The sequence below is a fragment of the Mustela lutreola genome, chromosome 7, assembly GCF_030435805.1.
Source record: "Mustela lutreola isolate mMusLut2 chromosome 7, mMusLut2.pri, whole genome shotgun sequence".
NCBI classification, from domain to species: Eukaryota; Metazoa; Chordata; class Mammalia; order Carnivora; family Mustelidae; genus Mustela; species Mustela lutreola.
The window spans coordinates 91,514,656-91,530,642 of NC_081296.1; the positions used below are offsets into that span (position 1 = coordinate 91,514,656).

At 35.4% G+C, this 15,987-nt stretch overlaps 1 protein-coding gene across 7 annotated transcripts in view; it reads right to left on the reverse strand.

The window, feature by feature from the left end:
- RALGAPA1 (Ral GTPase activating protein catalytic subunit alpha 1) overlaps positions 1-15,987 on the reverse strand; it is a 247,497-nt gene that overhangs the window by 97,735 nt on the left and 133,775 nt on the right. For all 7 annotated transcript variants that reach the window (XM_059181915.1, XM_059181914.1, XM_059181918.1 and 4 more), the window contains 3 exons: positions 14,141-14,209; positions 3,207-3,341; positions 2,616-2,799 (listed from right to left, as the gene is read on the reverse strand). In XM_059181915.1, coding sequence (XP_059037898.1) covers positions 2,616-2,799; positions 3,207-3,341; positions 14,141-14,209 — 388 coding nt within the window. The remainder of the gene's footprint in view (positions 1-2,615; positions 2,800-3,206; positions 3,342-14,140; positions 14,210-15,987) is intronic.

Here is a 15,987-nt window from a genome sequence, read left to right on the forward strand (position 1 = left end):
ACCCTGCTGCAGCTCTGCTTTTAGAAGTTTTACAAACTGAGCTTCCTTGTGAAATTTATTTGAAGGAGTTCTACTGTTTAAAAACTCATTGTCTTTTTTAAAAAGGATTATTTATTTATTTATTTGACAGACAGAGATCACAAGTAGGCAGAGAGGCAGGCGGTGGGGGAGGGGGGGTGAAGCAGGTTCCCTGCTGAGCAGAGAGCCCAATTTGGGGCTCAATCCCAGGACCCTGAGATCATGACCTGAGCTGAAGACAGAGGCTTAACCCATGGAGCCACGCAGGCACTCCTAAAAACTCATTTTAAAACCACTTTCTTAACATACTGATGCTCTCCGTGATTATCAACCTTGGCTACAAATTAATCACCTGGCAAAGCTTTAAAAACTTCTAGCTATCCCTAATCAAGATATCAAAATCTCTATGATGGGAACAGAGCAGCAGTAATTTAATGTGTGACGGAGGCTGAGAATCACTGTTTTTGTTCATTTATTTGCCTGTTTTGTTTTGAGGGAGGGAAAGAGTGTGAGAGATGGAGAGAGAGCACAGAGGGAGAGGGAGAAGCAGACTCCCCACTGAGAAGGGAGGCTGATGGGGGGCTCGACCCCAGGACCCTGAGATTATGATCTGAGCTGAAGGCAGTCAGTTAACTGACTGAGCAACCCAGGTGTCCCTTGAGAATCACTGTTCTAGCATTTATTACCACCATCTACTTTATGATTCATTGGAATCCTAATCATTCATTCCATTTTCTCCTAAGGTATTAGCCATTTCCAAGCATCAGTTCAATCCTCACTAAGCCTAGATTCCATGGCTAAATCATGTACCAATATTCTGAAAGCCATAGTTCTCGTGTTTTTCCACCACGTCCACCCTACCGAATGCTGACTGGTACAACCAAAACTTTGTAGTTTTCATTTTCTGTTGGACTCTCAGTAACTTCTGACAATTCCTTTAATTTACTTCCATTTTTTCTTCTTTCTAGGTCAGAATAAGGACTAATATTAGCACCTATACTTTCTAGCTCACTCTTACGGAACTTCACCCCACTAATGATCCCCTTCCCACCTTCCTTCTCAGCTTATACTTAAAGTTCAACTCTCTTCATCCTTAGAATTCCCTTATCCTTGAATCATCCTTTAGCTCACCACTATCTTATCACTTTTCTTTACTACACAGTCAAGCTTCTTTAAAGAGTACTTTTGATAAATGGCTCTATTTCTTTAACCTAATCCTTGTTCCTCAATCCACAGCCATCCACTTCTCCCTCCACTTCTCTGCTTAAATTAAAGCAGACATATTTTTCAGCCTTTCCATATCTGACCTATCAACCTATCACTTAATACCAGTCCCCAGTCTTTTAAATATCTTTTTCGTGTCTTTATTTCTGAGAAGTTACTCTCTCCCAGTTTTCTTTCCTTTCCGACTCTTCTCAGAACACACACAAACACAAGCGCGTGCACACACACACACACACACACACACTCCTAACAAAGACCTTTCTGCTATATTCGAAATCTGCATATACCAGAGACTGCCTCCTACTGGTCTTCATATGAATAACCAACAGGAATGCCAAACTTAACGATTTCCAACACTGCCCTCCTCATTTTTCCTCTCAAACCTCTAACCTTTCTCATATTCTTGGTCTATTTTGGGGGAAATCTAACCAATTTAAGCCTTGAGCAGTTCTTGTTTGGCCTATTGCAATAGCCTCATGATTGATCTCTCTGCTCCTGGGTTAACTTCCCTAAAACCAACCCAACATACCAGAGATTAGCAAACTCTTTCTGTAAGGGGACAGACAGTAAAAATTTTCAGTTTTACAGACTACATCATCTCCTTTGCAACTATACAACACTACTGCTGTTGCACAAACGCAGCCATCATGAATAGTATGGATGTAAATAAAGCTTTATTTACAGAAACAGGTGGCAGACATGGGCCATAATCTTCTAACTCCTATAAAATACTGTTTTCAAACTGCTCTTAATACTAAATTTATCATGTATATAACGTTCTTAAAACCCTTCAATAATTGCTGGGTTCCTCTGGGTTACTTCCATATCATAAATGTACTTTTACTCTTATACTCATATTTAGACATTATTTATTTACATCTTTCCCTTATATCAGAAAGTAAACTCTCTGAATGTAGAAACAATGACGCTTAAAAAAAAATGTTACCGAGTTCACTACCTATCAAGAACTGTGCAGAGGGCTTCATATAAACTATCTTATTCAGTACTCAAAACAACCATGAGGGAATGAATATTATCCTCATTTTACAAATAAGGGAACAGAGCCACTCAGCTAGTAAATGGAGAGTCAAAATTCAGTACCACATCTGTTAAGCTCAAAAGCTAAATATATTATTCCATTATATAAATTCTATGATATATAAAATAAAATATCAACAAGAACTTATCAGAATAACTTAACTAGAAGTATAAATGAAATGTCATCACATATAATCTTGGTCACTGTTTCTGAAGTTATTTCTTAAAATAAAAATGAACTTTGCTATAATACACATGATGAGGTAAACAACTACAAAGTAAGATATATTCGTCTCTCCAAGAAATAATATGGTCCCGAAGTGAATTCATTTTACCTTCTGTCACTGGTTGAAGTTTAGAAGAGCGTTCTGAATCCGGAGAGTGCAGAGGTTCAGGCTCTTTTAGGCTTTCCAAATGCATAAAAGGATCATAATCTACAGATGCCAAATCAGAGAGGCTCATTGGAAAATATCTTGGATTGCTAAAACATTGAGCTCCATAAACACACCCATGTAATACCTGGAGGTATGAGGGAAAACATAGTTTTCCTTTTCAGTAAAGAAAAATAAAATAAAAGGAAAAAAAAATGTCAATTGGTAATATAAGAGCTTGACAAAACTTCAAATATTTTAAAACTCAGTTCTTCAATCAAGGTAAAATTTAATACTTCTTAAAATGAAGAATGAATGAAATTTAACTGATGATTTTCACATTCAACAAAAATTTGACTCCTTTCAAATATCTGCAGTAAAACAACTGTCTCTTGCATGAAGAATTTTAATTATCCTTAGGTACTGTAAGATACATCTATATTCTCAGAAAACGCCTAGCTCTAAAAAAATAAAAAAGTAATACTAAGAAATGTGATTTTTTTCGGTTTTAAAAACTGTTGGTTACCAAGTAAACAATATAGCAAACAAGTTGACCTTATAAATGCAATTGAGGACAGATTTTTCTATTTTATCATTTTCTGCTCCTGTAGCATGGACTGGTTGGAGCAGTGTCTTCAGAGGTAAGGCCATGATCCAGTCCAGAAGGCACAGAAGTAAGGACACCACCAACTGTAACAACAACAAAAAATGGTAATTATCATTGTAAATTCATAAAATAAGACCTTAATATTCTCAACAGAAATTCACTAACTTATTTTTTGTCTTCCAAAATTTATTTCAGGAACTATGAACCCTAATTCTAACCATGAATATTTACTTAGATCGAATGGATTCTAAAATATATATGAGTATTATTGTGTTTCTTCCTTATATTTTAGAGCCATCACAATGAAACCTTAAACATAATAAAAACAGAACTGCCAAAATTACTTGGGAAATTACTATAAAAACACTGAGCTTAAATGAAGACATCGATTAGTAGACTATTTAAAATTGTTCAAAGAATGGAATTCAAATGAAAGGTTTGAGGTCATATATATTACAATCACTTCCACATTCCTTTTAAAGAACAAAAAGAACGAATTAAAACATCACAAAACTGGTATCCTCAGTATGACCAGAAAACAGAACATCTAAACTTCAAATTATCTGTAAGTATAAAGTACACAGCAAATCCCACAAGCTTTCTCCCATTCTCCCACTACAAACTTCCATGAAGAGCAAGGGGAGTTTGGGAAAAACTGTAAAAGAGAGAAAAGAACCTAAAAACCAAGCTAGAAAGAAAAAAGTCGCCCTAAGTGTGAGAATACTGAAAAAAATATATTGGTAGATCGATATTGAGTGGTTAAAAAAAGGACTTAAAAATACACACACAGGGGGGCACCTGGGTGGCTGGGTGGGTTAAGCCGCTGCCTTCGGCTCAGGTCATGATCTCGGGGTCCTGGGATCGAGTCCCACATCGGGCTCCCTGCTCAGCAGGGAGCCTGCTTCCCTGCCTCTCTGTCTACTGTGATCTCTGTCAAATAAATAAATAAAATCTTTAAAAAAAAAAAAGTACACACACAGGGAAGGTAATGCTTTGGGGGAGAAGAATGTTAAGAAGGAATAGGGAGACAGCCTGTGGAAATCATGTAGTAAAAAGAAAAAGCAAAAGAGAAATTAAGGATCTCACAAGACTTAAACTTTAAAAATTGTGGATCTGCAGCATCTGCATGGCTCAGATGGTTAAGCATCTGCTTTCAGCTCAGGTCATGATCCTAGGGTCCTGGGATCAAACCCCTCAACAGGCTCTCTGCTCCACAGGGAGCCTGCATCCCCCTCCCCCTCTCTGCCTGCCTCTCAGCCTACTTGTGATCTCTGTCAAATAATTAAATAAATCTTTTTAAAAAATTATTGTAAAAAGAAAACAAAAATGAGACTCTAAGCAATTCAGCTGATGAAACCCCCACCCAAAAAACCCAATTATGAAGCAGATGAAAACTACAACACAACAAATCTAATCTAAGTCAGATATTATCAAACAGCATTTAGATATGGGGGACAAAGAAAACCCCATCTTAAATCAGAAATTAAAACTAAGAAGAAATAGACCAAGAAAGGAAGAACTGTTTCAAGTCAGGAAAGAAGTAAAAGGACAAAATTTAGAAATGAAGCCTAAATTATAAGGTGCTTAAGGAAGAATAAATTAAAAAAAAAAAAATTGAACACAGGGCATTGAAGAACACTGGGATAACAACTGACAGAATAAATATGAGATTTAAAAAAGATAAAAAGCGTCAGAGAGAAAATGAATGAAATAAATGATATGGAAAAAATATCCAATTTACATATAATTACGGTCTCTGAAATATACATGTTAAAAAGGTCATCCACCAGAAGCCAGGACAAACTGACCTGCAATAATCAACTCTGCACATACCCTGATAAAACTTTCAAAGTAAGACTTCAGACATAAAGAAAAAATATCTTAAGGGCCTCCTAGAGAAAAGATGAAATAATTTCAATGTATACAAAAATGAAAATAAAATTCAAAAAATAATGCACAAAACAAGGCAACATTGGTGGTGGGGGGGGAACTTAACATGAATGTGAACCTAAGGATTCTAAATCTAACCAAGATGTTTCTCAAGTATCAGGGTTACAGAAAATGTTTTAGATATACAAGCACTCAGGGAATTGTGTATTCCTGAGACTATCTTGAAGAATAAAGATGAATTTCATCCAACCAAGTAGTTGACAGAAACTTCAATGAAAAGAATGATGAGTATTTGATATATTTGGTTACAGAGCTAAGATTAAAAAAATAAAGATAGAGATGAGCACAGAAGAATCACTTACTGCTATATGCTATATGCTATTATGACATATGCTATATGTTACATATATAGCATATATATTCTACATATATATGTAGAAATAAAGTAACCAAAAATAGAGGCGACAAGAGAAGAAAACTAAGCTCATTTATTAATGTATAGGCAATAGACAGGAGATAAAGGATACCATTAAATAATCACAAACTACATAGAAGGTGTTTTAAAAAGTAAGAGCTTATAAGAAAGCAAGGGAATAAAGACATTTTAAAAAGGTATACAGAGAAAAGTAACTAAAAGAACAAAGTATAAAATTTCCTGAATACCAAAAGGAACTTAAAAAATAAAAGAACAAAGGAAATATGTCATGGAAAAAGAAATGCAAAAAATGCAATATGCTAATTAAAATTAAACCAAAAAGCATTAATGTTAAAAGTTCCAATTCAAAATGAAGCTAAAACATTTATGAGGGGCACCTGGGTGGCTCAGCAGGTTAAAGCCTCTGCCTTCAGCTCAAGTCATGATCCCAGGGTCCTAGGATCGAGCCCCACGTCAGGCTCTCTGCTCAGCAGGGAGCCTGCTTCCTCCTCTCTCTCTGCCTGCCTCTCTGCCTACTTGTGATCTCTGTCTGTCAAATAGATAAATAAAATATTTTTAAAAAATGTATGACTATCTATGTGTCAACATAGCGACTATCTTTATAAAGCAAAAAGTATAAAAGGTGCAAGGAAATTCAGAAACATTAAGGAGACTTCAACACACTACTCTCAGTATAAGACAGATCAAGTGGATAAAACACAGGCATACTTCATTTTATTGTGCTTCACTTTACAGATACTGCATTTTTTTATAAATTGAAGGTCTGTAGCAATCCTGTGTTGAGCAAGTCCATGAGCACCATTTTCAGACTGCATCTGTTCATTTGATGTCTCTGTATCAAATTTTGGTAATTCTCACAATATTTCTAACTTGTTCGTTATTACTGTATTTGTTGTGGTGATCTGTGATATTATACTGTAGTTGTTTGGGGGTACCACAAACCATGTTCATATAAGACAGCAAACTTACTCAGTAAACACTGTGCTCTGACTGCTCCACTAACCAGCCATTCCCCCATCCCTCTTCCTTCTCCTCAGGCCTCCCTATTCCTTGAGACACAACAATACTGAAATTAGGACAATTAATAATCATACAATGGCCTCTAAAGTGTCCAAGTGAAAGGAAGAATCATATGACTCTCACTTTAATCAAAAGCTAGAAATTAAGTCTAGGCATGTTGGGGAAGGCATGTTGAAAGTCAAGACAGGCTGAAAACTAGGTTTTTTTGTGCCAAACAGCCAAGCTGTGAATACAAAGGAAAAGTTTTGAAGGAAAGCAAAAGTGCTACCCCAGTAAACACATGAATGTTAATAAGAAAGCAATATAGCTGTATTGCTGACATAGAGAAAGTTTTATGGTCTGAAGGGAAGATCAGACCAGCTGCAAAATTCCCCTAAGTCAAAAAGCCTAATCCAGAGGAAGGCCCTAATTCTCTTAAATTCTGTGAAGGCTAAGAGAGGTGAGGAAACTACAGAAGAGAAGTCTGAAGCTAGAAGAGACTGAATTGTGAGGTTTAAGGAAAGAAGCCATCTCTGTAACATACAGGTACAAGGTTAAGTAGCAAATGCTGATAAAAAGGCTGCAGCAAGCTATCCAGAAGATAAGCTACACTGAACGAGAGATTTTCAACATACACAAAACAGGCTTCTATTTGAAAATTCCATCTAGGACTTTCATAGCTAGAGAGAAGTCAAAGTCTGGCTTTAAAGCTTCAACGGACAGGCTGCCTCTTTCAGTAGAGGCTAATGCAGCTAGTGACATTAGTTGAAACCAGTGTTCATTTACCATTCCAAAAATCCTCTGGCCCTTAAGAATTATGCTACAGACAAGCTATAAGAGATTCTTAATCTCACAAAACAAACTGAGGAGAGGGGTATGGAGAGGGTGGTTGGGTTTTGGACATTGGGGAGAGTGTGTAATATGGTGAGGGCTGTGAAGAGTGTAAGCCTGATAATTCACAGACCTGTACCCCTGGGACAAATACTACATTATATGTTAATGAAAATAATTAATAAAAAAGGATTTAAAAAAAGAATTATGCTACATCTATTATCCCTGTGCTTTATACATGTATACAGTATTTTAAGTCCAAGAGCTCTGATGGAGATGCACAACAAGAATAATGATGTTTTTATGCCTGCTAACACAACATCCATTCTGTAGCCCATGGATTAAGGAGAAATTTTTATTTCAAGTTTTATTGTGAAAGAAATACATTTCATAAAACTACAGCTGCCATAGATAGTGATTCATCTGAAGGATCTAAAGTGAACTGAAAACCTTCTGGAAAGGATTCACCACTCTAGAGGTCATAAAAAAACATTCATGGTTCATGGGAAAAGGTAAAAAATATCAACATTAATGGGAGTTTGGAAAAGTGATTCCAAACCTCATGGGATGACACTGAGGAGCTGAAGATTTCAGCGGAGGAAGCAGAATTGGTAGAATTACCAAGAGAACTAGAATTGGAGCCTGCAGAGGTGACTGAATTGCTACGAGCTCATGATCAAACTTTAATGAGTAAGAAATTCCTGCTTATGAACGAGCAAAGCAAGTGGCTCCTTGAGATGAAATCTTCTCCTGAAGATGCCGTGAAGACTGTTGAAATTACAACAAAGGATTTAGAATACTACATAAATGCAGCTGATAAAGTGTTTGAAAGGACTTACTCCAACTCTGAAAGAAGTTCTATACTATGGGTAAAATGCTGTCAAACAGCATTGCACGCTACAGAGAAACTGAGAAAAAGAGTCAATCAATGTGGCACACTTCATTGTTGACTTATGTTCAGAAATTGCCACAGCCACCCCAAACTGCAGCAATCACCCTGATCAGCCATCAACACTAAGGCAGGACCCTCCACCAGCAAAAGATTACAATTCACTGAAAGCTAAGATCATGGTTAGCATATTTTTAACAAGAAGGTATTTTTAAATTAAAGTTTATACACTGTTTTTTGGGACATACTTCTACTGCACACTTAACAGATTAAGGTGCAGTTTAAATGTAACTTTTATATGCACCGAGAAACCAAAAAATTCATTTGGCTTGCTTTACTGAGTTATTCACTCTACTGTGGTAGTCTAAAACCAAAACCAAGTACTTCTAAGGTATGGCAATATAACCCATATGAAAAAAAAATCCTTTGAAATCTTCAATAATATTTAACAGTATTAAAGAGATCTTGTCACTAAGAGTCTGAAAACCTATAGTACAGAATCTGAAAAAACAGAACCAAGTAATTTCATAAATTGATTATTCTCTAAAGGGCAAAAGAGAACTTTTTAATCTGGTTATCCACTTGGAAAAACAACAAAAATTGTATCTCTGTCTCAAAACATACAGAATAAACTTCAAATGGGTGAGGGATAAAAATATAAAAAAATGAAACCATACAAGTATTAGAAGAATCCTCTTATCTAGGGTACAGAGAAAGGCTTTCTATCTATGACTGATAATTCAGACACAACGAAAAAGAAACTGACTACATAAAAACTAATTTTTTTCCTTGATCCCCCCACAAGAAACAATAAAAAAAAGTCCACCATAAACAAAAGCAAAAGACAAATGGGGTCGGGCAAAGAAAATATCTGTAACATATATCACAGTTAAGAGCTAAAATCCCTAGTACATAAAATTTGAGGGGAAAATACTAAACCTGACAGAAAATGTAAGATATAAATAGATGGGGCGCCTGGCTGGCTCAAATGGTGGAGCATGCGACTAATCATCTCGGGGTTGTGAGTTTAAGCCCCATGCTGGGTATAGCGATTACGCATATTAAATAAATAAGTTTTTTTTTTTAAGGAAGAGGAAATGAATAGATGATTCACAAAAATAAAAATTAGGGATGAAAATAGTAAATGGTATATTCAACCTCACTTATTAAAAGAGCAAGGTAAATGAAAAGTACAGTGAGATTGTTCCCCCCACACACTGGCAAAAATTTCCAAATAAGACACACTGTGTGGTTGAGACTCTGGGCAAACACACTCACAGTTTGCTTCTGGGAATGCCAATATTTAACAAAATTACCTATCTGTTTACCTTCTGACCCAGAAATTCCACTTCTAGGAATATACCTTGAAGACACATTCCAATTATGTAAAAGTATAATTAGGCACATAGTTAGTCACTGAAGCATTCTTTGCAATTGCAAAATTCTGAAAAAAACCCTATTCATTCACACATAGGACAGTGAGTTGAATAAACTACAGTACATTCACATAATGGAGAAATAATCCTATATAGTTATATAGCTGTAAAAAAGAACACAAAAGATCTTTATGAAGTATTGTGAATTTCTAAGATATCCTATAAATTTAAAAAAAAGCACCAAAGAATATCTAAAATATGACTCTTAACAAGGAGAAAAAAAATTATAAATGTTATCTGCTCACTTGTGCAGAAATAAAGAATGGATAAAACATAAACTAAAAAAACCTGAGAACAACAGGGAGAAACACTAAAATTTAGGAATATAAACTGAAAAAATAACCTGAACTATATTTCAAATGAAGTCTATAACCACACTGAAATGAGGCTAAATGGAGGGAGAAGTAACCTAAATAAATTTTAAACAGAACTTTTGCACTATATACTCTCTTGGTAACTATATACAGGCATAAATATATTCTGAAACTGCCTTTATTTTTCTAAAACTGCACAAAGAAGTAAACACATTGTGGATAACTGCGTATGGGAGCCAGGTTCTCATTATTGGGGCAGTTAGTTACAAATAAGTAAAAGGAGAGGACAGACTGAACCTTGTGGTGTTGGACTAGAATCAGAGGTGTCAAGGCAAACTCACGGTGTTTTAATACACACACATAAAATACATATTATATATTTGTGTGTGTACATATTATTTATTTTTTAACTCTGTTGGGAGGGACTTCAAAAAAAAAACAAAAAAAAACCCCGACAACCCACTGACCATGTAAACACCTAGTTCCTAGATCTTTATTTCCACTCAATGGAACCAACGTTCCTTGGGGAAATGGCTAATTCCAGTATTGCGTCAGGGAAAATACAAGAGGAGTGAAAAATTCTGTAGTAACAGAATTTAAGGATATGTTGAAAGAACAATAAGGAGGATATGACAAAAAGGACAAAGAAGACAATTTAAAGGGCATTCCCATTGGCTAAAATCCGGAACATTTTGAGCTTTGAAATAAATAATGATAGTAAAAAACTAGGAATACAATCCACTGCATAAAGAAAGAATCATGATCTCACCATAGTAAGATGGATAGGGGACAAGAGAAAGTTCTTCCTTATCACAGAAAAATAATGAATGTAAACATAATGACAGAATTAAGAAATCACCATTTGAAACTATCATAACAACATTTAATTCTGATAAGAGTTATCAATGGCTAGCAAAACTACTTAGTAAAGGTTTAAGAAATAATAGGATATTTATATAGTCTCAAACTGTCTTCCTATAAGATACTTATATAATTGGAAATGTGTTCCAATTATATATTATATTTTGCAATTATATAAGTCTCAGCCAGGCTGAGACTATACAGCTGCTTGGCTCAAGCTCTTAGCTGTCCCTCAAACCTCCATGACTATCCAAGCTGTGTCCTAAAAGGGTCGGAAATGCCAATATACTTATTTAGGCTCCTGAAGGACTACTAATGACCTACCCCTTCAGCTCCCGGATCCAGGCTAACTGGAAAGCTGACTTTCAGCTGGTCAAGCTGCAATATTAGCTATGCAGTCTAACTCCTAACAGAGAAATTGAGAGCTGGCTATTTTTGCTTACTCATTCTGTGCTAAGCCAAAGAAAACAGTTGCTGGGAGTGCTCGCGCAAATAGAACCACCTCTGTTTTGTGTGTTTCTAGAGAATTCATGAATGCCAAGTTCTGTCTGCTGCCAGAATGAGGTGATTTGGGAGCCACTCATTTAGTGTCGACGAGCTCCTTCTAGGGAAAAGCTGGAAACCTGGTTTTATTGTTGGAGCCAGCCAGAGGAAGACTACAGGGGAACTGCCCACTGGTTCTAACGGGCTTCCAGGAGGACTGCAGTCAGCATCTGGATGAAGGCTGATTAGAAGCTAGACCTTTGGGGCGCCTGGGTGGCTCAGTGGTTTAAAGCCTCTGCCTTCAGCTCCGGTCATGATCCCAGGGTCCTGGGATTGAGCCCCACGTCGGGCTCTCTGCTCAGCGGGGAGCCTGCTTCCTCCTCTCTCTCTCTCTGCCTGCCTCTCTGCCTACCTGTGATCTCTACCTGTCGAATAAATGAGTAAAATCTTAAAAAAAAAAAAGAAGCTAGACCCTCAAGCAGCAGTTGGGAAAATACGCATTCAAATTCTTTATAGGGAAAGAATGCCTCTTCCCCCTGCACTGAAACCCAGGGGAATATGGATAGCACATGCTCACAGTCTTAAAGAGTGTTCCTTTTTTCCCTATACTTTTGGGGGACTCGTGAATACAAGCCCTGTTGGCTTTCAGAGCAAAGTGATTTAGAAGCCCATCCCTGGGGTGGCAGACTTAAAAGTTCGGGTGCTAGATTTGTGGTCTAAACTCTTCTCTCCTCAGAGAGACCCCAGCAGTTGGGCGTTCTCTCCAGATTGTGCCAACAGTGGGGTATATTACAAGAATGTGCCTCAATGTTTCCTACATATTTTGATGTGGGTATTTTCTCAGTTAGCAGATGTGTAGGATCTTTCAACTAGTTTCTGGATTTCTCTCAGAGAGAAATGCTCCATGTGTAGCTGCATCTTCTGTGCATCCACAGGAGGAAGAAAATTCAGGAACCTTCTATGTCTCTATCTTCTATTTTGGTGAGCCCCTGCTCTGTTATTTTTCAAGGTGTTCTACTTTGCTAATAACTCTTCCTACTCTGTAACTTCTCCTTAAGTAAAAATATATATTCCCATAGTTTAATACTACTCATGTGTTGATGATACCAGTAATTTTTTTTTCTAGCTTCAAATTTACTACTTTAGGTATACAGAGTTGCTTTGCTGGTGGTTTTACTAGGCAATATTCCTTACATGCAACACAATGGAAACTGAAATTCATCCTTCTCCAATAACTCTGCTTTTTTGAGATTTCAACACCATATGATTAAGAGATGGTGACACAGATATGGGGAATAGAATGCAAGATTGGGACGTGAAAATGGAAAGGAATAAAATAATTTTCAGAGGAAATGAACAGAATCTAGAGCAGCCTTGATTAACAGACTTTGTGAAATGATGGAAATAGTATACATTGTCCACTGGGCTATTTGGCCCTTGAAATGTGGTTAGCACAAATAAGCAAATTAAAATTTTAAATAAACTTTGAATTTATTTATTTATTTTTTTAATTTTGATTTAAATTTAAAGTCACATGTGGTTAGTAGTCACTATCCTGGGTAGCACAGTTCTAGAGTTCATAACATGTTATGTACAATGCCTAATGTATAATAAAAAACTAAGACATATGCACAAACAGGAAAATGGAATCCATAGTCAAGAGGAAAAGATTTCAATCGATATAAACATGGCAATAACCCAGATATTGAATTTACCAGAATTTAAAGTCATTACTTTAAAATAATTATGATAAATATGTTAAAAATCTAAAAGAAAAGACAGATAAAATTGATGAAGAAATGTAGATTTCAGGAAAGCTATGGAAACTATGAAAAGAGACCAAATAGAAACTTTAGATTGACAAAGACAATGTCTGAAAGAGTTAAAGGAGTCTCATAATGGATTTACTGACGTAAATGTAATCTAGAACTTTTTGTGGCCAAAGGGTATGCCTTATTCTATGTGCTGTAACTCTATTACAAGTACTCTCCTTAATGGAAATTTCTTTATTTTCTACCAGTAACAGCTATATAAAGATATATGGTTACCTTCAGAGTTGATGAATTCCTCATAATTACTAATTTTCAGGCATAAACAAGACCATAATTTGGCAGGATAAAGAGAAATAATTATAAATGAACAAAATATCCTCCAAGGTTCCTCACAATCCTGAGATTCAAAGACTTTACAAATGACCGTGATTAACTTGAAATTTGAACTAAAATACAATTTAGTTACTTTTAAATAATGTAAAGATATATTTCATAAGTCAATCAGAGAAAGACAAGTATCGTATGATCTCACTGATACGAGGAATTTGAGAAGCAAGAGGGGAAAATGAAACAAAACAAAACCAGAGAGGGAGACAAACCTTAAGAGACTCTTAATCTTAGGAAACAGAGGATTGCTGGGAGGTGGGGAGTAGGAGAGATGGGGTAGCTGGGTGATGGACATTGGGGAGGGTATGTGGTATGGTGAGTGCTGTGAATTGTGTAAGACTGATGAATCACAGACCTGTACCCCTGAAACAAACAATAGATTACATGTTAATTAAAAAAAGATTTTGTAATTTGGGGTTTAACATTTTTAAAAAAATAATAAATTTTAAAAGATATATTTCTCATAGCAATTTTTAAGCACAAGATGAATTAATATTTACCATGTAAATATATATATCTTTGCAGTTTTCAAACATAAATATTTTACTAAACACATATCAAATATCAAACAAAATTTAAATTACCCTCTTATCCATTTCATAAGATGAAGCTTCTGTACTTGGCAAAAGGTGGGTAATGGTGGCTATCAGGATCTGTCAGCAAAGAAAAAAAAGTTCAAAATATGTTAAATGATGCATCCTAAAACTTAAATGTTAATGGTGAAGTGATAAAAAAATCTACTAATGAAAGTTTATCCACATTTTTAAATCCTAAATACATTAACACTGTTACTTCAAAATAATTTTTAATAGGTAAGTTTTTCAAGTATTCTTAACTATCAGTCATTTATAATCCTCATATGTATGGAACCAAAATCATATAAAGTCTGTCCACTATAAATGGATTTCTTACAAATTCAACTCATGAATCAATATATTTAAATAGACAAATATGCTCATAGAAAAATGAGAGTATACAGATGAGCAAAACAATTTCTAAAAATCATCTGCAATTCTATCACTCAAGAAATCTATTTTGCTCAACAAATTAGTTACAGAAGGATGTACTTCAAGATAATAAAGGCCATTGACAAACCAATAGCTAACATCATACTCAATGGCAAAAAGTTAAAAGCTTTTCCTCTAAGGTCAGGAGCAAGACAAGGATGCCCACAATTGCTATTTCTCTTCAGCGTAATACCTGAAGTCCTAGCATAGCAATTGGGGAAGAAAAAGAATTAAAAGGCATCCAAATCCGAAAAGAAGAAGTAAAATTATTTGTTTGCAGATGACATCATCTCATACTTAGGAAACCCTAAACAATCCACCAAAAAGTGTCAGAATTAATAAATGTATTCAGTCAAGTTTCAGGATTAAAAATTAATATACAAAAATCAGTTGCGTTTCTATATACTACCAATGACCTGTCAGAAAAAGAAATTAAGAAAGATATCCCATTTGCAGTAGCATTAAAATCAATGAAATACTTAGGAATAAATATAAACATGGAGGTAAAAGATCCATACATTGTAAACTATTAAAACACAGATGAATGAAATTGAAGACACAAATAAATGGGAAGACATTCCATGTTATAAATGGGAAGAATATTGTTTGATTGTTCATACTACCCATAGTGATCTAGAGTGTCAATGTAATTTCTATCAACATTCTAATGGCATTTTTCTCAGAAAAACAAAAAATATCCTGAATTTTGTATGGTACCATAGAAAACCCCAAAGAACCTACAATCTTGAGGAACAACAAAACTAGAGGCATCATACTTCCTGATTTCTAGCTTCATTATAAAGCTACAGTAATCACAACACAGTACTAACAGTAAGGCATTGACATAAAAACAGGCACACTGACCATCGGACCAGAATAGAGAGCCTAAAACCTAAACCCACATATTTACGGTCAACTAATCTTTGATAAGAGCACCAAGAATGTACAATAGTAAAAGGACAATATCTTTAATCAATAGTGTTAAGAAAACTGGATATCCACATGCAGAAGAATGAAACTGGACCCCTGTTTTACGCCATTGACAAAAATTAACTTGAAATGAATCAAAGACTTAAATTTAAGACCTAAAACCAAAAAATCCTGGAGGAAAGCTTAGGAAAAATATTTTTGATACTGGTCTTGGCACTGATTTTTTAGGTAAGACACCAAAAACACAGATAACAGAAGCTCAAATAAATACGTGGGACCACATCAAACTAAAGAGCATCTGCACAGCAAAGGAAGCAATAAATTGAAAAGGAATGGGAGAAAGTATTTAAAAACCATGTAATTGGATAAGGGGTTAATACATAAAATATATGAAGAACTCAAATTCAATAGTAAAAATGCAAATAATCCAATTTATAACAGGCAAAGGACCTGAATAAACATTTTTCTAAGGAAGACATTCAAATGGTTAATAG